Genomic DNA, 23,674 nt, shown 5'->3' with positions numbered 1-23,674 from the left:
ATCCCACATATGGAGAGAGGATGTTTCCACTCGTGTGAGAGTCCAATACCAAAGACTCAGAATAAAAGCACGTACTTTTAGAAAGGAGATGAGGAGGGATTTCTTTAGTTAGAGGGTGGTGAATCTGTGGAATCGAAGAATCACAGACGGCTGTGGAGGCAGTGAATGGAGATTGATAGATTCTTGATTAGTGCGGGTGTCGGGGGCGAAGGCAGGAAAATGGGGTGAGGAGAGAGAGAGAGATGGATCAGCCATGATTGAATGGCGGAGTAGTCTTGATGGGTCGAATGGCCTAATTCTACTCCTATCGCTTATGACCACCACGAACTCTATCGCTGCGCCACCGTGCCGCCCCCCAGTGAACTGGGCCGAGTTGATTTCTCCACTCCCTCTCTCTCTCACCCTGAGGGGATTCCTTTGCCCGCCGCGCCGATTGACGACCACACACACACACGTTACCTGTAGTAGGTGAGGATATCGGTCTCTTCCTTGTTGCCCTCCTTTGCCTCCTCAGCCAGCTGGCGGATAGACTTGCCGTGAGGCTCCTTGTCTCCGTCTATCCAGTACAACCAAACCTCGTCCTCCTCGCCGTCCTCCTCCAGCAGCGGGCTCTCGATGCTGAAGTCCCCACGATTCGACAGCAGCCTTGCAAAGACACAACATTACCACAAGAGACGTCACACTTGGGGTTACAGTAGAGTCGGGTGTTTCGCAAACAGGCTCAGTTATCCTGTAGGCATCAATGCTAACTCGCAAACAAAAAGCTCATTTGGTTTGGGTTAGTGATAGGAGCAGAATTATGCCATTCGGCCCATCAAGTCTACTCCGCCATCCTCATCTTTCCCTCTCAACCCCATTCTCCTCGCCTTCTCCCCATAACCCCTGACACACGCACTAAAGGGCCTGTCCCACTTCCACGACCTAATTCACGACCTCTGCCGAGTTTGCCCTTGACTCATACTCGCAGCATGGTCGTCACGAGGTCGTAGGAGGTCTTAGGTAGATCGTAGCAGGCCGTGATGCTAGTTGTTGGTACTCGTGGCATCAAGTAGGTCGGGGCGTTTTTTCTAGCCTGATGAAAAATGTCCACGAGTAAAAAAAGGTCATGAATTAGGTCGTGAATGTGGGACAGGCCCTTAAACAATAGTCTTATTTATCTCTGCCTTAAAAATATCCACTGACTTGTCCTCCACAGCAAAGAATTCCACAGATTCATCACCCTCGGACTAAAGAAATTCCTCCTCATCTTCCTAAAGGAACATCCCTTAATTCTGAGGCTATGGCCTCTGGTCCTAGACTCTCCCACTATTGGAAACATCCTCTCCACATTCACTCTACCCAAGCCTTTCACTATTTGGTAAGTTTCAATGAGGACCCCCATCATTATTCTAAACTCCAGTGAGTACAGGCCCAGTGTCGACAAAGGCTCATCATAAGTTAACCCACTCATTGCTGAGATAATTCTCGTAAACCTCCTCTGGACCCACTCCAGAGCCAGCACATCCTTCCTCAGATTTGGGGCCCAAAACTGCTCACAAGACTCCAAATGCACTCAGACCAGTGATTTATTAAGCCTCATCATGACATCCCTGTTTTTGTATTCTAATCCTCTTGAAATAAATGCTGGCATTCCTTACTACCGATTCGACTTGCAGATTAACCTTTTGGGAATCCTGCACCAGCACTCCCAAGTCCCTTTGCGCCTCCGATTTCTGGATTCTCACCCCATTTAGAAAACAGTCTGCGCCTTTATTCCGACTACCAAAATGCATGACTCCACACTTTGCTACACTATATTCCATCTGCCACTTCTCTGCCCACTCTCCCAACCTGTCCGAGTCCTTCTGCAGAGTCCCTGTGTTCTTTATACGAGCTGCCCCTTCCAGCTTCTACCCAACAACAATCAGGCTCTTGAACACTACACTAGACTCAACAATGGACTATAGACTGTCCCTGATTGCACTAGGACTTCATGTTTTTTTTCTAGACTATGATTGTGTTTATAAATGTATGTATTTTTTGTTTACTGTGCATTATCTACATGGACTGTGTTTACAGGCTGCTGCATTACAAGAATGGTCCCAGGAATGAGTGGGTTACCGTATGATGAACGTATGTCTGCACTGGGCCTGTACTCGCTGGAGTGTAGATGGATGAAGTGGGGGGACCTCATTGAAACTTACCGAATAATGAAAGGCCTGGATAGAGTGGATGTGGAGAGGATGTTTCCACTAGTGGGAGAGTCTAGGGCCAGAGGGCACAGCCTCAGAATAAAAGGCATGAGAGGGGATCTTATTGAAACATATTAAGGGTTTGGACACGCTAGAGGCAGGAAACATGTTCCCATGTTCCCAGAACCAGGGGCCACAGTTTAAGAATAAGGGAGTAAGCCATTTAGTTCAGAGATGAGGAAAAACTTTTTCTCACAGAGAGTGGTGAGTCTGTGGAATTCTCTGCCTCAGAGGGCGGTGGAGGCCGGTTCTCTGGATACTTTCAAGAGAGAGTTAGATAGGGCTCTTAAAGATAGCGGAGTCAGGGGATTTGGGGAGAAGACAGGAACGGGGCACTGATTGTGGATGATGAGTCATGATCACATTGAATGGCGGCGTTGGCTCGAGGGGCCGAATGGCCTACTCCTGCACCTATTGTCTATTGTCTATACTAGGGACAATTTACAATTTTTTTCACTGAAGCCAATTAACCTACACACCTGTACGTCTTTGGAGTGTGGGAGGAAACCGGAGCACCCGGAGAAAACCCACGCAGGTCACGGGGAGAACGTACAAACTCCGTACAGACAGCACCCATAGTCGGGATTGAACCGGGGTCTCTGGCGCTGTGAGGCAGCAACTCTACCGCTGCGCCACCGTGCCACCCCATGTTGTCCGCCCATGGAAAGAAAAAATATTGATAACCACAAAGACCGATGCACCAGTTCGTGATGGACGGAGTGCCGCATGTCACTGTAAACACCACCTACTGCTTCCAAACCAATTACCTAGATGTTTGTCGAACGCACTTCATTGATTGAGAAGCTAAATAGGAATTAAAAAGCAGATGCATTGCCAGCACAGGTGGCTTTAAACTGCCCTGTCCTGTAAAGTGTGCAGGAAGGAACTGCAGATGCCGCTTATACCGAAGATAGACACAAAGTGCTGGAGTAACTCAGCAGGTCAGGCAGCATCTCTGGAGAAAAAAAGATGGGCGATGTTTCGGGTTGGGACCCTTCTTCAGACTGAAAGTATAGGGGGGGGAACCGGAGGTAATTTCTCGAATTTCAAGTACCCCTGCGTGCATCCCCCTCTCTCCCCCACACTAGTTGTCCTACCAGTTCCACTGTTCACATCGTTGTATCCCTCTTGTTCTCACCTCTTCCCCAGCTAACAATGGGCCATTGTGGGCTCCACCCTTCCTTGGTCATCTGTTGCCAGCCAACGAGAGTTGTTTTTTAAATGTGCTATATAAATAATTGTGACTTGTGACGTGACTTGTTATGTTCTGGCCTATCGTTACCTCCTGATCCCCTCCCTCTATCCAGCGTGGGGGGGGGGGGGGCCAGAACAAAGAGGGACCCCGACATGGGTGGATGGGCATCAAGAATGTAGAGGGACCATTGGGATCTCATTGAACCATTTAAAGCTTTGTTTGTGCCCTTTAGCTGGCGACTCTTTGCATACTCTGTGTACGGTATGTAACGATTTTCACTGTGACACGTCACACATGATAATAAAGTATCGTTCATTCATCTCTTTCAGTCTGGAGAAGGGCCCCGAGCTGAAACGTTAACTTTAGTTTAGAGAGTCACGGTGGCGCAGCGGTAGAGTTGCTGCCTTACAGCAAGATGCAGCGCCGGAGACCCGGGTTCGATCCCGACGACGGACACTGTCTGCGCGGAGTTTGCACGTTCTCCCCCTGACCCGCGTGGGTTTTCTCCGAGACCTTCGGTTTCACCTCACACTCCAAAGACGTACAGGTTTATAGGTTAATTGGCTTGATAAAAATGTAAACATTGTCCAGTATAAAATTGTCCAACTTTCAGTATAGCCCCTGGTGGACTTTTTGGAAGGTACAAGGTAGCAGATACAGCACGGAAACAGGCCATTCGGCCCATCGAGTCCGCACTGACCAGCGATCCCCGAACATTAACACCATCCTCCACACAATAGGGACCTTTTTTTTAATTACATTTACATTTTTCTGAAGCCAATTGCCCTACAAACCTGTACGTCTTTGGAGTGGGAGAGGAAACCGGAGCATCCGGATAAAACACATGTGGTCACGGGGAGAACGTACAAACTCTGTACAGACAGCACCCATAGTCAGGATCGAACCTGGGTCTCCAGCGCTGTAAGGCAGTAGTTCTACTGCTGCACCACCCGTCTTCTTTCTCCAGAGATGCTGACTGACCCGCTGAGTTCAGACCCGTCTGAAGAAGGGTCTCGACCCGAAACGTCACCCATTCCTTCGCTCCATAGATGCTGCCCGACCCGCTGAGTTACTCCAGCATTTTTTGTCTACCTTCGCTGAGTTACTCCAGCATTTTGTGTCTGTCTTGGGTGGTGTAAAGAACGTGCCGGCTTACTTGGTTCGAATGAGGATGTCAGCGTTGGATGAGTTCAACATAAACTTGCAAATGAGCTCCTGGGTGATGGGGATGGCAATCTTGTTGGATACGCACAGGTCTGACAAGTAATCCAGAAACCTGGAGAGAGAAAAAGACACGTTTAGGTCAGAGACACAGCTTGGAAACAGGCCCTTCGGCCCACGCCAACCATTCAACGCCCACTTTTCATCCACTCCCTACACATTTTACAGAGGCCAAACGAAGATAAGACACAAAATGCCGGAGAAACTCAGCTGGAAAGGCTCTGGAGAGAAGGAATGGGTGACGTTTCGGGCACGGACTGAGTCTGAAGAAGGGTCTCGATCCGAAACGACCAGTCTGAAGAAAGGCCTCACCCATTCCTTCTCTCCAGAGATGCTGCCCGTCCCGCTGAGTTACTCCAGCACTTTGTGTCTATCTTTGGTTTCAACCAGCTTCTGCAGTTCCTTCCCACACAACCTACAAAGCCGCACGTCTTTGGGATGTGGGAGGAAGCCAGAGCACTCCGGAGGAAACCCATGGTCACAGGGAGAACGTATTAACTCCACACAGACAGCACCCGAGGTCGGAATCGAACCTGGGTCTCTGGCGCTGTGAGGCCGCAACTCCACACATGGATATCACTCCACTCCCGACAACACAGGGGCAATTTACAGAGGGCCAATTAACCTACAAACCCACGCGTCTTTACAGTGTGGGAGGAAACCAGAGCACCCGGAGGAAACCCACGCAGGTCACGGGGAGAACGTACAAACTCTCCACACACACACACACACACACACACACACACACACACAGCACCCGTGGTCGGGATTGAACCCGTGTCTCTGGCACTGTGAGGCAGCAGCTCTACCCGCTGTACCACTGTGCCGCCCACAATCATCAAGTATTTTACGGTCATAAGGTCATAAGCGATAGGAGCCAAAATTAGGCCATTCAGCCCATCAAGTCTACCCCACCATTCAATCATGGCTGATCTATCTCTCCCTCCCAACCGCATTCTCCTGCCTTCTCCCCATAACCACTGACACCCGTATGAATCAAGAATCTATTTATCTCTGCCTTAAAAATATGAATTGACTTGGCCTCCACATCCTTCTGTGGCAAAGAATTCCACAGATTCACCACCCTCTGACTAAAGAGATTTCTCCTCGTCTCCTTCCTAAAAGAACATCCTTTAATCCTGAGGCTGTGACCTCTAGTCCTAGACTCTCCCACTAGTGGAAACATCCTCTCCACATCCACTCAATCCAAGCCTTTCACCATTCTGTACGTTTCAATGAGGTTACACCCCCTCCCCCCCTCCCCCCCTCATTCTTCTCAACTCCAGCAGAGTACAGGCCCAGTGCCGACAAACGCTCATTCCTGGGATCATTCTTGTAAACCTCCTCTGGACCCTCTCCCCAGAGCCAGCACATCCTTCCTCAGGTATGGTGGCCCAATATAGCTCACGATATTCCAAATGCGGCCTGACCAGCGCCCTGTAGATCCTCAGCAAGTTATCCTTTCAGGGGCACTTGAGGAAGTTTTGAAAGAATGGGGCTAGACTTTGCTGACAAAAGTGTGGGAATGAAAGGCTCGTCCCATTGTTGTGCCTCTCCTCTCTTCCTTTCCGCCCTTTTCTTACTAACCCATCAACTCATTCATAGAAAAACATAGAAACATAGACAATAGGTGCAGGAGTAGGCCATTCGGCCCTTCGAGCCTGCACCGCCATTCGATATGATCATGGCTGATCATCCAACTTAGTATCCTGTACCTGCCTTCTCCCCATACCCCCTGATCCCTTTAGCCACAAGGGCCAAATCTAACTCCCTCTTAAATATAGCCAATGAACTGGCCTCAACTACCTTCTGTGGCAGAGAATTCCACAGATTCACCACTCTCTGTGTGAAAAATGTTTTCCTCATCTCGGTCCGAAAAGATTTCCCCCTTATCCTTAAACTGTGACCCCTTGTTCTGGACGTCCCCTACATCGGGAATAATCTTCCTGCATCTAGCCTGTCCAACCCCTTAAGAATTTTGTAAGTTTCTATAAGATCCCCCCTCAATCTTCTAAATTCTAGCGAGTACAAGCCGAGTCTATCCAGTCTTTCTTCATATGAAAGTCCTGACATCCCAGGAATCAGTCTGGTGAACCTTCTCTGTACTCCCTCTATGGCAAGAATGTCTTTCCTCAGATTAGGAGACCAAAACTGTACGCAATACTCCAGGTGTGGGCTCACCAAGACCCTGTACAACTGGCTGCCTGGATCTGATTTGCCTCTCATGTTTGTTGGCAACTCCTCTGTCAATGGTTCGTTGCGGTTGGCAGCGGCCCGTGGTTTGGAAGCTCCCAGTGTGCACTGCCACGTCACCCATTTGCATCTGCACTCATTTGCAAAGCAAAGTACGAGCCGGGGGGGGTGGGGGGAGGGAAAGTGAACTCAACTGCCTGCTTGGATAATGCCGGAGTCCCACTCCGGTAACCACGCACGCGGGCGGGCGGGCGGCCAGGGTCACCCTGGATTACATTTACATCTGATCGCCGTCACTTTGCAGATTGCTGCTCCTCTCTAGCTTGAGCCAAGTCCTGCTCCCCCGACTTCCAGCACCCACTGCAGATTGTACCAGGTCTGACCTCGCAACCTGGGGGCAGCTGGAGAAGGAGGGGGTCCGTCGACGAGAGAGGGGGGCTGTCGGAGAGAGAGGGGGGGCAGTCGGAGGGAGAGAGGAGCCTTCTGAGTGGGGGGCCGTTGGAGAGAAAGGGGAGGGGCCTGGTTGGTGGGGGGCCATCGGAGGGGGGGCCATCGGAGAGCGAGGAGGGCCGTCGGGAGACCGAAGGGGGAACCCAGCAATGGGCCGCTGCTGCCACGTGTGGCTCCAGGCTGAATATAGGACTGTTCGGTGAATGTCCGTAACATTGCTGCCGCTATAACATGGCGACACGTGCGCGCTGCACGGTGGGGTCTGCGGCATGACTTTACCGGGTTGCCCGTCAACAAAGCATTTCACCGCACCTGGGTACACGTGACAATAAAGTATCGTTGCCTCAATTCGATTGAACCACCGTGACTTGTAAACCTCTGAGAGGGGGGAGGAAAGGGGCCTGGAACTCCTTGATTCAAGCAGACAAAGGCAGTGAAACCCTGAATGTGATCAGCCTCATGTTACTGGGTCCAGCACACATTCGAACAAAGCTTTTATCTTCCTATCTCTCTGGCCCAGCAAAGATGACAACAGCTACGATCACTCAGTCTGTGTCTACTGCATCCTCTCTCCCCACCCTCTCTCTCTCTCTCTCTCTCCCTCTCCCCCTCCCTCCCGCTCTCTCTCCCTCTCCCCCTCCCCCCGCTCTCTCTCTCCCCACTCTCTCTCTCCCCCTTTCTCTCTCCCCCCCTCTCCGCCCTCTCTTTCCCCCCCCTCTCTCTCTCTCTCCTCTCTCCCCCCCTCTCTCTCTCTCCCTCCCTCTCTCTCCGCCCCCTCTCTCCCCCCCTCTCTCTCCCCAACAATCCTCACCAGCCTCTACACCAACTCCCACCAATTCTTTGCCGCAGACGGCTGTGGAGGTCAAGTCAATGAATATTTTTCAGGCGGAGAGGAACAGATTCTTGATTAGTGCGGGTGTCAGGGGTTATGGGGAGGAGGCAGGAGAATGGGGTTAGGAGGGAGAGATAGATCAGTCATGATTAAATGGTGGAGTAGACTTGATGGGCCGAATGGCCGAATTCTGCTCCTGCTAATTCAACTCCCCCTCCCATTCCGAATCCGACCTTTCTGTCCTGAGCCTCCTCCATGGCCAGAGTGAGGCCCCACTGTAAATTGGAGGAGCAGCACCTCATATTTCACTTGGGTAGTTTACACCCCAGCGGTATGAACATTGACTTCCCCAATTTCAGGTAGTCCCTGCTTTCTCCTTCTTTCCCCTCCCCTTCCCATCTCTCCCACAGCCTATTGTCTCCGCCTCTTCCTTTCTTCTTCCCGCCCCCCCACCCCCACATCAGTTTGAAGAAGGGTCTCGACCCGAAACGTCACCTATTTCCTTCGCTCCATAGATGCTGCTGCACCCGCTGAGTTTCTCCAGCATTTTTGTCTACCTCCAAATTCACCTGCCTCAATCCATCCATTCCGCACCGATTGCCTTCTCAACCCCCACCGTAATTTACGAAGGTATCTTTGGGAGCACCCATACGAAACCCACGTGGTCACATCACATGGGGAACGTGCAAGCTCCACACATTAGAGACCAGGGGAGGAGGTACCTGGGTTCCCGGTTTCTCCGCAGCAGGTTGACGAAGGTCTCGATCTCCTTGGCCGTGATATGTTTCTCCAGCAGCTTCCTGTTGTTGTGGAGCAGGGCGGTGATGGTGTCTTCTGCCAGAACGTTGTATCCAATCTGAGACTGCATGATGCCAAACATCTTCGCAATATACTCCTGCAATTGTACAAGGCATTGGTGAGGACAATTCTGGAGTATGGTGTTCAATTCTGGTCGCCAAATTATAGGAAAGATGTCAACAAAATAGAGAGAGTACAGAGGAGATTTACTAGAATGTTGCCTGGGTTTCAGCACCTAGATTACAGAGAAAGGTTGATCAAGATAGGTCTTTATTCTTTGGAGCGCAGAAGGTTAAGGGGGGACTTGATAGAGGTCTTTAAAATGATGAAAGGGATAGACAGAGTTGACGTGGATAAGCTTTTTTCCCATTGAGAGTAGGGAAGATTCAAACAAGAGGACATGATTTGAGAATTAAGGGACAGAAGTTTAGGGGTAACATGAGGGGGAACTTCTTTACTCAGAGAGTGGTAACTGTGTGGAATGAGCTTCCAGTGGAAGTGGTGGAGGCAGGTTCGATTTTATAATTTAAAAATAAATTGGATAGGTATATGGATGGGAAAGGAATGGAGGGTTATGGTCTGAGTGCAGGTAGATGGGACTAGGGGAGAATAAGTGTTTGGCACGGGCTAGAAGGGCCGAGATGGCCTGTTTCCGTGCTGTCATTGTTATATGGTTATATGGTTTAAAACACAAAAACAGAGAGGAGAGGGATGTGAGGAAGTGCCTGACAGAGCGCAGGTGGCCGCACGGTGGCACAGCGGTAGAGTTAGTGCCCCACAGCGCCATGGACCCGCGCTCCATCCTGACCACTGACAGTGTCAGTGTGCGGGGATCGCTGGTCCTCCCCACTCCCCCCACATGAGAAGGGACAGAGGGAGAGAGGGGGGAGAGAAAGTGAGAGAGAGAGAGATAGAAAGAGAGAGAGAGAGAGATAGAGAGAGAGATTAGTGTTAGTTTTTAGTTTTAGAGATACAGCGCGGAAACAGGCCCTTCGGCCCACCGGGACCGCACCGACCAGCGATCCCCGCACACTGACACTATCCCATACACACTAGGGACAATTTATACATTTACCAAACCAATTAACCTGCAAACCTGTAAGTCTATGAAGTGTGGGAGGAATTTGAAGATCTCGCAGAAAACCCACGCAGGTCACGTGGAGAACGTACAAACTCCGTACAGACAGCACCCGTAGTCAGGATCGAACCCGGGTCTCCGGCGATGTAAGCGCTGTAGGACAGCAAGTCTACCGCTGTGCCACCGTGGCCACGCATTGAGAGAGGAAGAGTGAGAGAGAGAGAGAGAGAGAGGGGGGGAGATAGAGAGAGAGAGCGAGAGTACAGACCTGATTCTTCCTGTAGTCCTGCTGGGAGTGTCGGAGCACGCGGTAACACAGCCTCAGGATGTATCGGTAGGGAACGTATCTCTGGTCACCGAGGTCCTCCAGCCTGAGCATTGGGCCTTCGCCTTTATCCATAAAGGGGGCCTTCAATATCCCGAAGATCTGCCACAAAGCCAGGGGACAGGGGTTAGTGCCTTTGTGTAGCTGCGACACCTCTCCCATCATCCTACCAGACGGCAAATACCACTTTGACACCTCATGTCAATCCACTTGTGTTTCTGCTTGGTTCGATATTGTCACAGATAACGCCACAAATGCAACAGTCACCATAGTTTGGTGCCGTTTGCAAAGGAAAAAATGCAAATAAATGAGATCCAGGTCATAGAGTCACAGAGTAATACAGTGTGGAAACAGGCCCTTCGGCCCCTCTAGCCCACACTGGCCAACATGTCCCAGCTACACTAGTCCCACTTGCCTGAGCTTGGTCCATATCACTCCAAACCTGTCCTATCCATGTACCTGTCCAACTGTTTCTTAAACCATGGGATAGTCCCAGCCTCAACTACCTCCTCTGGCAGCTCGTTCCATACACCCACCACCCTCTGTGAAAAAGTTACCCCTCGGATTCCTATTAAATCCTTTCCCCTTCACCTTGAACCGATGTCCTCTGGTTCTCGATTCCCCTACTCTGGGCGAGAGACTCTGTGCATCTACCCGATCTATTCCTCTCGTGATTTTGTGCTGTAAGTACTGGACAGGTCAGCCCCAGGCTACTGCAGGCCCGAGACTGACCCACCGCCCCTGTGTCACGGGGGAACCTCCTGCAGCCGACCTTGAAGGTGCTGGAGGCAACACCCCGGACCCTCTCATACCGGCCCACTCCTCGCGTCCGTCCACACCCAGCGGGCCCCTCCTCCGACACTCTCCGGTCTCCGGTCTTCCACCGTGTCGGTAGCGGCCCACCGGGTCTTCATTCTCGGCCCACCACCAGTTGTCCACCTCGGTGTTAGATTGCCCTGGTGATAACCTTGCTGGGTATTGGGCTGGCTTCACATGGACTCCTGTACACAGACGGGTTCCAGCAGGATGTTGTTCAGGGTGAGGTTGGACAATCACCGGGACACACCTTTGCCCACATCATCCAAATAAAGGGCCAGTCCCACTCGACGACTGTCATTGTCGCAGTAGGTCGCCCGTTCCTGCCTTCTCCCCAATACAAACGTGCTCAATATGATCATGGCTGATCATCCACAATCAGTACCCCGTTCCTGCCTTCTCCCCATATCCCCTGACTCCTCTATCTTTAAGAGCCCTATCTAGCTCTCTCTTGAAAGCATCCAGAGAATCTGCCTCCACCGCCCTCTGAGGCGGAGAATTCCACAGATTCACAACTCTCTGTGAGAAAAAGTGTTTCCTCGTCTCCGTTCTGAATGACTTACTCCTTATTCTTAAACTGTGGCCCTTAGTTCTGCACTCCCCCAACATCAGGAACATGTTTCCTGCCCCTAGTGTGTCCAAGCCCTTAACAATCTTATATGTTTCATTTGATTGTCTTCGCCAGCTATTGGCGTGAGAGGGCTAAGGTTGGAGATTGCAAGGGAAGGTGTTGAGCTGCTCTTACCTGCTTCAAGATATTTTGCTCTCTCATCAGCTTCTGCCTCTCCCTGTTTGGCTTTGTGTTCACCACGTCCAAGACCTCCTGACCATTATTGGGCACGTCCGCAACAAAGAAAACCAAGTCTTCCAAAAGCTTCGTCGCAAACCTGTGGAGAAATTCACCCATAGCTGGTCAATTTTAACGGGCCCTTCGGCCCACCGAGCCCGCGCCGACCAGCGATCCCCGCGCACTGACACTATCCTACACACACTAGGGACATTAGCCTCAGAAGGCAGTGGAGGCCGATTCTCTGGATGCTTTCAAGAGAGAGTTAGATAGACCTCTTAAAGATAGCGGAGTCAGGGGATATGGGGAGAAGGCAGGAACGGGGTACTGAGTGTGGATGATCAGCCATGATCACATTGAATGGCGGTGCTGGCTCGAAGGGCCGAATGGCTCACTCCTGCACCTATTGTCTATTGTCAATTAACCTACAAGCCCGAGATACAATGAAACTGCAGATGCTGCTTTACAAAAAAAAATTACAAAGTACTGGAGTAACTCTGTGGGTCAAATAGCAACACCGGAAAACATGAATAGGTGACGTTTCGGGTCTTGTGAGAAGGTCTGAAGAAGGTTCCAGTCTCGATACGTCACCTGTCCCTGCTCTCTGGAGATGCTGCCTGACCCGCTGAGTTACTCCAGCACATTGTCTCTCTAAACTGACAAACCCACCCGTTTTTAGGGTGTGGGAGGAAACCGGAGCACCTGGAGGGAGCCCACGCGGTCACAGGGAGAACGTGCAAACTCCACACAGACGGATCCCGAGGTCAGGATCGAACCGGGGTCTCTGGCCCCGTGAGGCAACAGCTCTACCTGCTGCTGCGCCATTGGAGTTTAATGGAGGGAGGGGAGAGGCTCTTGTGAACCAAATACAAGGAATTGCAGGTGCTGCCTTACAAAAAGAGGCGCAGAGTGCTGGAGTAACTCAGGCAGCATCTCTGGAGAAGAGGAATAGCTCACATTTCGGATCAGCAACCTTCTTCAGACTTGCCAGATTCTTCAGCTTCCGGCTTGAAACGTCGCCTATCCATACGTTCATAAGTGATAGTTGAATTAGGCCATTCGGCCCATCAAGTCTACTCTGCCCTTCAATCATGGCTGATCTATCTCTCCCTCCTCACCCCATTCTCCTGCCTTCTCCCCATAACCCCTGACACCCGTACTAATCAAGAATCTATCTATCTCTGCCATAAAAATATCCACTGTACTCCAGAGATGCTGCCTGACCCGCAGTAGAGAGCATGCTGACCGGTTGCATCGTGGCTTGGTTCGGCAACTTGAGCGCCCTGGAGCGGAAAAGACTGCAAAAAGTAGTAAACACCGCCCAGTCCATCATTGGCTCTGACCTCCCTACCATCGAGGGGATCTATCTCAGTCACTGCCTCAAACAGGCTGGCAGCATCATCAAGGACCCATACCATGCTGGCCACACTCTCATCTCCCCGCTGCCTTCAGGTAGCAGGTACAGGAGCCTGAAGACTGCAAAGACCAGGTTCAGGAATAGCTTCTTCCCCACAGCCATAAAACTCAACTCAAACAAAAATCTGAACTTTAATAGCCCATTGTACTTTATCTGCTTGTATATATATATATATATTCAATGGTATATGGACACACTGATCTGTTCTGTATTCATGCCTACTATATTCTGTGTGTTGAAGCAAAGCAGGAATTTCATTGTCCTATCTGGGACACATGACAATAAACTCTATTGAGCTTGAGTTATTCCAGCACTGGATGGATTTGATGGCCAGGTTTGGTGGCAGGAGTTCCGTGAAGATGTTTTGTGCTCACCTCCTCTCGTTCTGCGTGATGGTGCCGCTCTCTAACCGCTGCACTGTGGCGACCAGAACCTTGCTGGCGTCGTTGGCAAAGTCCAAGTCTCGGACTTCCGACAGCGGCACGGACACGATGGCGAAGGCTTCCTTGTCCTCCTTGGTCGGGCACGTTCCAATCTGATCACAAGATGGAGGAGGGGTTGGGTACAAGAGCACAAACGCACGGCAACAGAGAGAGTTCAACAACATTGTCTTAATAGTGTGGCGCATTAGTTTAGTTTTAGTTTAGAGATACAGTGCCCTTCGGCCCGTCGGGTCCGCGCCGACCGGCGATCCCCGCACGCTAACACTATCCTACACACACGAGGGACAAATTTAACATTTACCAAGCCAATTAACCTCTTTGGAGTGTGGGAGGAAAATGAAGTTCTCGGAGAAAACCCACGCAGGTCACGTGGAGAAGGTACAAACTCAGTACAGACAGCACCCGTAGTCAGTATCGAACCTGGGTCGCCGGTGCTGCGTTCGCTGTAAGGCAGCAACTCTACCGCTGCGCCACCGTGCCACATTAGTAGAGTAACAAGTAACACGTTACCAGAGTAGAGTCATAGAGTGACACAGTGTGGAAACGGGCCCTTCGGCCCAACCTGCCCACACCGGCCAACAATGTCCCATCTACACTAGTCCCTCGTCCCTGGCAATGGTCCATATCCCTCCAATCCTGTCCTATCCATGTACTTGTCTAACTGTTTCTTAAACGTTGCGATAGTCCCAACCTCAACTACCTCCTCCAGCAGCTTGTTCCATACACACACCACCCTTTGTGTGAAAACATTACCCCTCAGATTCCTATTACATCTTTTCCCCTTCACCTTAAACCTATGTCCTCTGGTCCTCGATTCACCTACTCTGGGCGAGAGACTCTGTGCGTCTACCCGATCTATTCCTCTCATTATTTTGTACACCTCTATAAGATCACCCCTCGTCCTCCTACGCTCCAAGGAATAGAGACCCAGCCTGCTCAACCTCTCCCTATAGCTCACACCCTCTAGTCCTGGCTACATGCTCGTAAAGATCCGGGCAACATCCTTGTACTAGAGCGACCATGCAGAGGGTGGCTCTCTGTACGAGTATCTGAAGGGGCTGCTCCTCACGTTTCGCCTGCATTCCAGCCCACGCTCCTGATTTTTGGTCATTCTATATGGAGGAGAGGAGGGGAGGGTCAGGATGGGGGAGGGGGGGGTCAGGAGGGAGGGTGGGGGGAATCTCCCTGCCGGTTTATTCCTGGGCTTGGGTCAAGATGGCCACTTGCGGGTCCTGTCAGCGGGCAGTCCAGGCTTCTGCCCGAGTCAACTGCCTGCCGCTCTTCCGGGCCTACGTCCGTGCCCGCAAGTGTCGCTGGAGAGGGAGCACGCGGTGGCCACGGGGACTCTGGAGACTTTCCGTGAACGCTGGTGGCCGCGGGGGGGGGTCGCGTGTGTGGCAGATAAAGTTGACAACGTTGTAATCTGATAACTGAACCTTCTGAACCTTCTGAATTTTGTAGTCGGCAGGGCAGTCAATTTGGACAATTTTACATTTACCAAGCCCATTAACCTACAAACCTGCACGTCTTTGGAGTGTGGGAGGAAACCGAAGATCTCGGAGAAAACCCACGCAGGTCACGGGGAGACCGTACAAACTCCATACAGACAGCACCATGTAGTCGGGATGGAACCTGGGTCTCTGGTGCTGCATTTTGCTGTACGGCAACACCTCTACCGCTGTGCCACCGTGACTGCCCAATCTGACTGTTTGATTGGTGTTTGTAAACTGCCAAAGGCAGTCTGGACTTTGTTATTACTCTGGGGTGTGTTTTAATTGAATAAAAGCTCCTTGTTAAGGGAAAAGGATGTGTCTGGGCAACTGGGACTTGGTCAGGGCAAGTGGTCATGGGACGGGCAACTTGGAATTGTTCACATTCATACGTTCTAAGAGCAGAATGAGGCCATTCGGCCCATCAAGTCTACTCCGCTGTTCAATCTGAGTGGTTGAATGGTTCTGAGTGTTATTTGCTGGCATTGGCAACTAAGCACACAGTCACGATTTAATGTGTGATATTAATGCTGACATCTCTTTAAACATGCTCTGGCCCTGACAACTGTTCCTGCAACATTCTACCGTGGAACAGTGTACGAATCTACTCATCACATCAGGTTCATTTCACACAAAATGCTGGAGTAACTCAGCGGGTCAGGCAGCACCTGCGGAGAGAAGGAATGGGTGACGTTTCGGGCGGAGACCCTTCTTCAGACTGAGAGTCAGGGGAGAGGGGAACGAGAGATCTGGAAGGGTAAGGTGTGAAAACGAAAGATCAAAGGGGACAAAGTCCAAGGAAAACGTAGAACGGTTCATTGTTCGTGAGGGGAAGGTGACAGTGAGGCAAACAAAGAAATATTTAATCAGGACAGTCAGACTGGTCAGAGAACTAGGATGGGGGAGGGACGGAGAGAGAGGGCTACTTCAAGTTGGAGAAGTCAATGTTCATACCGTTGGGGTGTAAGCTGCCCAGGTGAAATATGAGGTGCTGTTCCACCAATCTGACAGTGAAGGCCAAGGGCCGAATGCTGTCACGATGCTTAAAATGTCGTGCCAAAGCGTGGAGAAATGGCGAGAGGCCGTCTCTGAGGGAGCGCACGTTGACCTAGATCCCGAGGGCTGAGATGCCAAGGCTGGTTAATTAACAGGTGCGGCCCATTTCATCTGCCAGCCGCGCCCAGCCTGCCTTTGGCCCAGATCCCTCTAAACCTGTCCTATCCATGTGCCTGTCTAAATGTTTCTTAAACCTTGCAATAGTACTTGCCTCAACCTGTAGGTTAATTGGCTTCGGTAAAGATTGTAAATTGTTCCTGGTGTATAGTTTAGATGTACAGCATGGAAACAGGACATTCGGCCCACCGAGTCCGCACCGACAAGGGGTCCCCGCACATTAACACTATCCTACACACACTGGGAACAATTTACATTTATACCAAACCACACACTACCTACAAACTTGGAGTGTGGGAGGAAACCGAAGATCTCGGACAAAACCCACGCAGGTCACGGGGAGAACGTACAAACTCCGTACACCCGTAGTCGGGATCGAACCCGAGGCCCGGATCTCTGGCGCTGTGAGGCAGCAACTCTACCGCTGCGCCACCGTGCCACTCATAGGACAGTGCTAGTGTACGGGGATTGCTGGATGGTTGGGCCGAAGGGCCTGTTTCTGTGCTGTATCTCTGCACTAAACGAAATTAAATAAAGTACGAGGGTGCGGGTCAGTCAGCATCTGTGGAAATTAAAAATTAAACTAAACAGCCCGTGGTGGGGGGGGAGGGGGGGGTTAAACAAACAAACAGGAGGACCATCCAGTCCCAATCTGCACTGCACCTTGAGCATAACTGGCCGTTCTTCCTCCGTGTCGATGGGGATGTTGCCGCTGGTGACCCACGTATTGGTGCAGAGATGCCTCAATCTAACGTACGAGTTCCTGCAGAGAGTCAACAAGAACGCCGTCAAACCAATACTCGCCTGTCATACAGGCCCCTCGGCCCAACTCGCCCACACCCACCAACATGTGTACGGGGCGATCGCTGGATAGCATGGGCGCGGCGGGGCGGGCCAAAGGGCCAGTTTCTGCGCTGTATCTGCAAAGTCTAAAGAAAAGTCGTGTAGGAACACTTACGGGCAAAATATTTTTAAAGGGAGTAACAGCTGCACGAGGGTCTCACATTGCAACCTGCTGGAACTTGGGGACCGTTTTAAGTGTTGTGCCACGTGGAAGAGTTACCATGGAGACCAGGGAGATGGGGGAAGAGTTACCTGGGGACCAGGGAGTGAGGGGGGGGGGAGAGTTACCTGTGGACCAGGGAGTGAGCGGGGGGGGAGAGTTACCTGTGGACCAGGGAGTGAGGGGGGGGGAGGGGTGGTGAGAGTTACCTGGGCACCAGGGAGTCGGCCCTCTGTAGCGTGGTGCTGTCTAGCTCGAAGAGGGAGGCGATGTCGTTGCCGTGGGGGACGGACACCAGCGTGTAGATAATCTTCTCCACCTGCTGCCGCTTGCTTTTGACTGGGAGCCCGTCCCTCTCGCCCTGGAAGTGAAGAGAAGCGGCTGGAGTAGATGGCACAGGCAAGATCACAGGCGCAGATTGTCACAGAATGTAGAACACAGCACAGGAACAGGCCCTTCGGCCCACCGTGTCCGTGCTGGCATTGACGCAAAGATTAACTAACCACCACATGCTCCATATCCCTGCATATCCATGCGCCTGTCTAAACGCCACTATTCTATCTGCCTCCACCACCGCCCCAGGCAACCTGTTTCAGACACCACTCTCTTTGCGTAAAAGGAAACTTGCCCCGCATATCTCCTTTAAACTTATGCCCCCTCATCTTTAAACTGTTGCACGGTGGCGCAGCGGTAGAGTTGCTGCCTTACTGCGCCAGAGACCCGGGTTTGTTCGTGACCACGGGTGCTGTCTGTATGGAGTTTGCACGTTCTCCCCGTGACCTGAGTGGGTTTTCTCCGGGATCTCCGGTTTCCTCCCACACTCCAAAGACGTACAGGTTTATAGGCTAATTGGTTTCGGTGAAAATTGTAAATTGTCCCTGGTGTGTGTAGGATAGTGTTCGTTTTTTTAAACAAAAATAGATTTGATCAATTATTGCAAGAATAATATATTCCATACAAAACAGGTATAATTGGTTAATTGGCTTTGGTAAAATAGTAAATCATCCCTAGTGTGTGTGTGTGTGTGTGTAGGATGGTGTTGGCGTGCGGGGATCGCTGGTCGGCGTGGACTCGGTGGACGGAAGAGCCCGTTTCCACGCTGTATCTCTGAACTCATCTAAACTAAGACTAACCGGACAGGTAAAACTGGATCAAAGTGTGTCCACTCACCACTCCCTTTGATTCCAACTGGTCGTTTCGGTAATCGGGGTTAAGCTGAAAAAGGTAAAGTGGATTAGAGACACTTGACGCTGGAGGTGATGGAGGTGAACAGGTTGAGGAAGGAACTGCAGATGCTGGAAAATCGAAAGAAGACAAAAATGCTGGAGAAACTTAGCGGGTGCAGCAGCATCTATGGAGCGAACTGAAGCAGTTCGCTCCATAGATGCTGCTGCACCCGCTGAGTTTCTCCAGCATTTTTGTCTACCTTCCTCACAGGTTGCATGGTTTGCTGGCAGCAACTCCACCTGTCTCTATCAGGCACGGACCACACACACTACAGAGACAAACAAGTCCAGGGGCAACATGTTGACAAATTCTCTGTAATCAGGCTATTGATTCATCCTCCCACAACCAGAGAGCAGTTCCGAGCTACTATCTATCTCATTGGAGACCCCCCTCAGACTACATTAGATTAGACTTTACTGGATTTTATCTTGCACTAAATGTTATTGAAACATATAAGATTATTAAGGGTTTGGACACGCTAGACGCAGGAAACATGTTCCCGATGTTGGGGGAGTCCAGATCCAGGGCCCACACTGTTTAAGAATAAGGGGTAAGCCATTTAGAACGGAGATGAGGAAAAACGTTTTCACCCAGAGAGTTGTGAATGTGTGGAATTCACTGCCTCAGAAGGCAGTGGAGGCTCATTCTCTGGATGCTTTCAAGAGAGAGTTGGATAGAGCTCTTAAATATAGCGGAGTCAAGGGATATTGGGGGCGAAGACAGGAACGGGGTACTGATTGTGGATGATCAGCCATGATCACAGTGAATGGCGGTGCTGGCTCAAAGGGCCGAATGGCCTACTCCTGCACCTATTGTCTATTGTCTATCTATTTCCTTTATCATGTATCTGTATATTGTGAATGGCTCGGTTGTAATCATGTATTGTCTTTCCGCTGACTGGCTAGCACGCAACAAAAGCTGTTCACTGTACCTCGGTACACGTGACAATAATCTAAACTCAAACTCATTAGCCGAACAAAACCGAACTTACAGCCAGGGGACACAAGTATTACGGAAAAGAACGGAAAAGATTAGTTAACTTTAGTTTAGTTTAGATACAGCGCGGAAACAGGCCCTTCGGCCCACTGAGTCCGCACTGGCCAGCGATGCCTGCACACTAACACTATCCTACACACAGTAGGGGCAATTTACATTTAAACCAAGCCAATTAACTTACAAACCTGTACGTCTTTGGAGTGTGGGAAGTAACCGAAGATCTCGGAGAAGATCTCGGAGAAAAACAAGCAGGTCACGGGGAGAACGTACAAACCCCGTACAGACAGCACCCGTAGTCGGGATCGAACCTGTGTCTCTGGCGTTGTGAGGAGGCAACTCTACAACTGCGCCACCGTGCCGCCATCATCAACTTGTTGATATGAAGTAATGGGGACCATTTATCTTGAAGAAATAAAGTACGAATGTCCACTCCTGAGAATCTCCCTCACACTCAGACTGATCAAGGTTCATGTATTATATTTATAAGTGTGGTGCGTCTGTACAGCTGCTAACTCACACCTCCAGTGAGCCGGGTTCAAAGATGGCCGTCATGGAGTTACAGCTTGAAAACAGGCCCTTCTGCCCTAAACAACCATGTTGCCTATCTGAGCTAGTGCCATTTACAGTATGGAAGTTGGGAGGTCACGTTGCGGTTACGTAAGACATTGGTGAGGCTGCATTTAGTGAATTGTGTTCTGTTCTGGGAAATATTATAGGAAAGATGTCCTGATAGGAAAGATGTTGTCAAGTTAGAAAGGGCACAGAGCATATTTATGAGGATGTTGCCAGGACCCGAGGGCCTGAGCTATAGGGAGAGGTTGAGTAGGCTGGGACTCTATTCCTTGGAGCGCAGGAGGATGAGGTGTGATCTTATAGAGGGGTATAAAATCATGAGAGGACTAGATCGGGTGGACATACAGAGTCTCTTTCCCAGAGTAGGGGAATCGAGAACCAGAGGACATAGGTTTAAGGTGAAGGGGATGCACCTTAAGGAAATGAAAGATTTAATAAGAACCTGAGTGGTAACTTTCTCACACAAAGGATGGTGGGCGTATGGAACGAGCTGCCAGAGGAGATAGCTGCCAGAGAAGAACAGGGACTATCGCAACGTTTAAGAAACATTTAGACAGGTACATGGATAGGACAGTTTTGATGGGATATGGGCCAAACATAGGCAGGTGGGACTAGTGGAGATGGTACATGTTGGTCGGTGTGGGCAAGTTGGGCCGAAGGGCCTGTTTTCATGCTGCTTCACTCTATGACTCTCTAGGACTCTATAAAATCCAATAACGTCCGATTAATGATAGTCTGAGGGTCTCAAAAGAGGTAGATGGTAGTTCAGGACAGCTCTCTAGTTGTTGGTAGGATGGGTCAGTCGCCTGATAACAGCTGGGATGAAACTGTTCCTGAATCTAGAGGTGTGGCGGAGTATTGGAGTTTCAAACGGAAACCTATTGGGATCAGGCAGCAAATTGGTGAAATCAGGACAACATCGTTAGGGAGATTGATGTGGAGAGAGCAGGTGTGATGTAAGGAGATCACTCCCTTTGTGTTCACGAGAGATGTGAATAAAATCAGCTGCTAAACCAATAGAACATAATTATAAGTCTGAAGAAGGGTCTCCACGCGAGGCGAAACATCACCCATTCCTTCTCTCCAGAGATGCTGCCTGTCCCGCTGAGTTACTCCGGCATTTTGTGTATTTTTATTTTTATTCCTACGACCACACATTACAAAGGAGGACTCTGATTCGGGAATTGAGGATCGGTTTGAAGTGAGGGCCCAAACAAAGGGGGACCCGGAGTGGGGGAACCATAAATGGAACATGGTACAAATGGTTTGTGTTAAAATGGGATACTTGTAACTTAGTCTGAGCCCTTTATGTGGTGACTCTATGCATACCTTGGGCATGCAAAACAAAGATATTCACTGTGACTTGTCACATGTGACAATAAAGTTTCACTCACTCACTCACTCACTCACTCACTCACTCACTCAATCACTCACTCACTCACACTCACACTCACTCACACTCATTCACACACACTCATTCACTCACTCACTCACACTCATTCACACACACACTCACTCACACTCACACTCGCTCACGCACTCACACTTACTCACACTCATTCACTCACACTCATTCACTCACACTCACACTCACTCACTCACTCACACTCACTTGCTCACACTCACTCACACTCATTCACTCACACTCATTCACACACACTCACTCACATTCACTCACACTCACTCACTCACACTCACTCACTCACACTCATTCACACACTCACTCACACACACTCATTCACACACACTCACTCACTCACTCACTCACACTCATTCACTCACACTCATTCACTCACACTCACTCACTCACACTCACTCTCTCACACTCACTCACTCACACTCACTCACTCACACTCTCACACACTCACTCACTCACACTCATTCACACACACTCACTCACTCACACTCACTCACACTCACTCACTCACACTCACTCACTCACACTCATTCACACTCACTCACTCACTCATTCATTCGTTCATTCACTCATTCATTCTTTCATTCCCTCACTCATTAATTCATTAATTCATTAATTCATTCATTCATTCACTCACTCACTCACTCACTCACTCACTCACTCACTCACTCACTCACTCACTCACCCACTCATTCACCCACTCACTCACTCACTCACTCACTCACCCACTCACCCACTCACTCACTCACTCACTCACTCACCCACTCACCCACTCACTCATTCACCCACTCACTCACTCATTCACTCATTCACTCATTCATTCATTCATTCATTCCTCCGCGTACATATACCAGTCTGGAGCGTGTGGGGTAGCTACCCCAAGCACAGCAATACTCTCCCTACCTCAGCTGCCAAGTAGTTCCCTGTAGCGAGATGCTTGAATCGTAGCAGACTATTCCAATGTCCTGCACCGCCCCGACATGCGTCATGATGCACCACCTGCAGCAGGAGAAAACCCTTCAATTAACCGGACATCCAGGAGAGCTTTGTACATCAAATGATGAGAGGCATAGATAGCGTAGACAGTCACAACCATTCTCACAGGGTGGACATGTCAAGTGCTAGGACCAGGTAGTTTACTTTAGTTCCGTTTAGAGATGCAGCACAAACTTCAGTCAATTATTTACAGTAGTTTGTGTTTTTAGTTTTACAAACACAGCACAGAAACAGGCCCGAGTCTGCACAGACCGGTGATCCCCGTACACTGGCACTGTGCTACACACACCAGGGACAATTTACAACTCTCAAATAAGCCAATTAACCTACAAACCTGCACGTCTTTGGAGTGTGGGAGGAAACCAGAGCATCTACGTGGTCACGGGGAGAACGTACAAACTCCGTACAGACAGCACCCGTAGTCAGGATCGAACCCGGGTCTCAGAGCAACTCTACCGCTGTGCCACTGTGGTGCCACTGTGGTGATGGATGTTCGAAGTGGACTCGATGCATTTTTCAAGCAACCACTCATACCAAACACAATGGGTCTGGTGTAATGTTGTCAAACGGGGGGGGAGGGGGGAGCAGTAAATCAACATAGGGGCTTCAGACTGAGAGTCAGGGGAGAGGGAGACATAGAGATATGAAAGATGAAAGGGTAAGGTGTGAAAACAAGAGATCTCTCCTCTGACCCATTGCTCTGGACCCGAAACATCGCCCATCCCTTCTCTCCAGCGATGCTGTCTGTCCCACTGAGTTACTCCAGCTTCTGTGTCTATCTTCAGTGTACACCAGCATCCGCAGTTCCCTCCTACACAACATTGGGGTGAAACGCCCCTGAGAAATGTGTGGGTGATTCATGAGTAATTGATTTTCTAGTACGTGGTCTGAGTGGATGTGCCTGGGAACCCCACCCCACCAAGGGCTTGTGAGAGCTCGGTGCTTGGACAGGACAGGTTTGGAGAGATATGGGCCAAATACAGGCAGGTGAGACTAGTGTCGATGGGACATGT

General features: G+C 50.3%; 1 protein-coding gene across 1 annotated transcript in view; it reads right to left on the bottom strand.

The window, feature by feature from the left end:
* Positions 1–23,674, bottom strand: part of itpr2 (inositol 1,4,5-trisphosphate receptor type 2) — a 230,001-nt gene that overhangs the window by 121,510 nt on the left and 84,817 nt on the right. Inside the window, exons 9-18 of the mRNA XM_033039327.1 lie at positions 22,569–22,664; positions 18,623–18,667; positions 17,662–17,813; positions 17,113–17,212; positions 13,718–13,878; positions 11,885–12,026; positions 10,267–10,425; positions 8,845–9,017; positions 4,583–4,702; positions 460–645 (exon numbers count right to left, since the gene is read on the bottom strand). Coding sequence (XP_032895218.1) covers positions 460–645; positions 4,583–4,702; positions 8,845–9,017; positions 10,267–10,425; positions 11,885–12,026; positions 13,718–13,878; positions 17,113–17,212; positions 17,662–17,813; positions 18,623–18,667; positions 22,569–22,664 — 1,334 coding nt within the window. The remainder of the gene's footprint in view (positions 1–459; positions 646–4,582; positions 4,703–8,844; positions 9,018–10,266; positions 10,426–11,884; positions 12,027–13,717; positions 13,879–17,112; positions 17,213–17,661; positions 17,814–18,622; positions 18,668–22,568; positions 22,665–23,674) is intronic.

Source organism: Amblyraja radiata, chromosome 21 (genome assembly GCF_010909765.2).
Source record: "Amblyraja radiata isolate CabotCenter1 chromosome 21, sAmbRad1.1.pri, whole genome shotgun sequence".
NCBI lineage: Eukaryota > Metazoa > Chordata > Chondrichthyes > Rajiformes > Rajidae > Amblyraja > Amblyraja radiata.
Note: the sequence above shows the minus strand (reverse complement) of the source record. Positions and strands in the feature narration are given on the sequence as shown.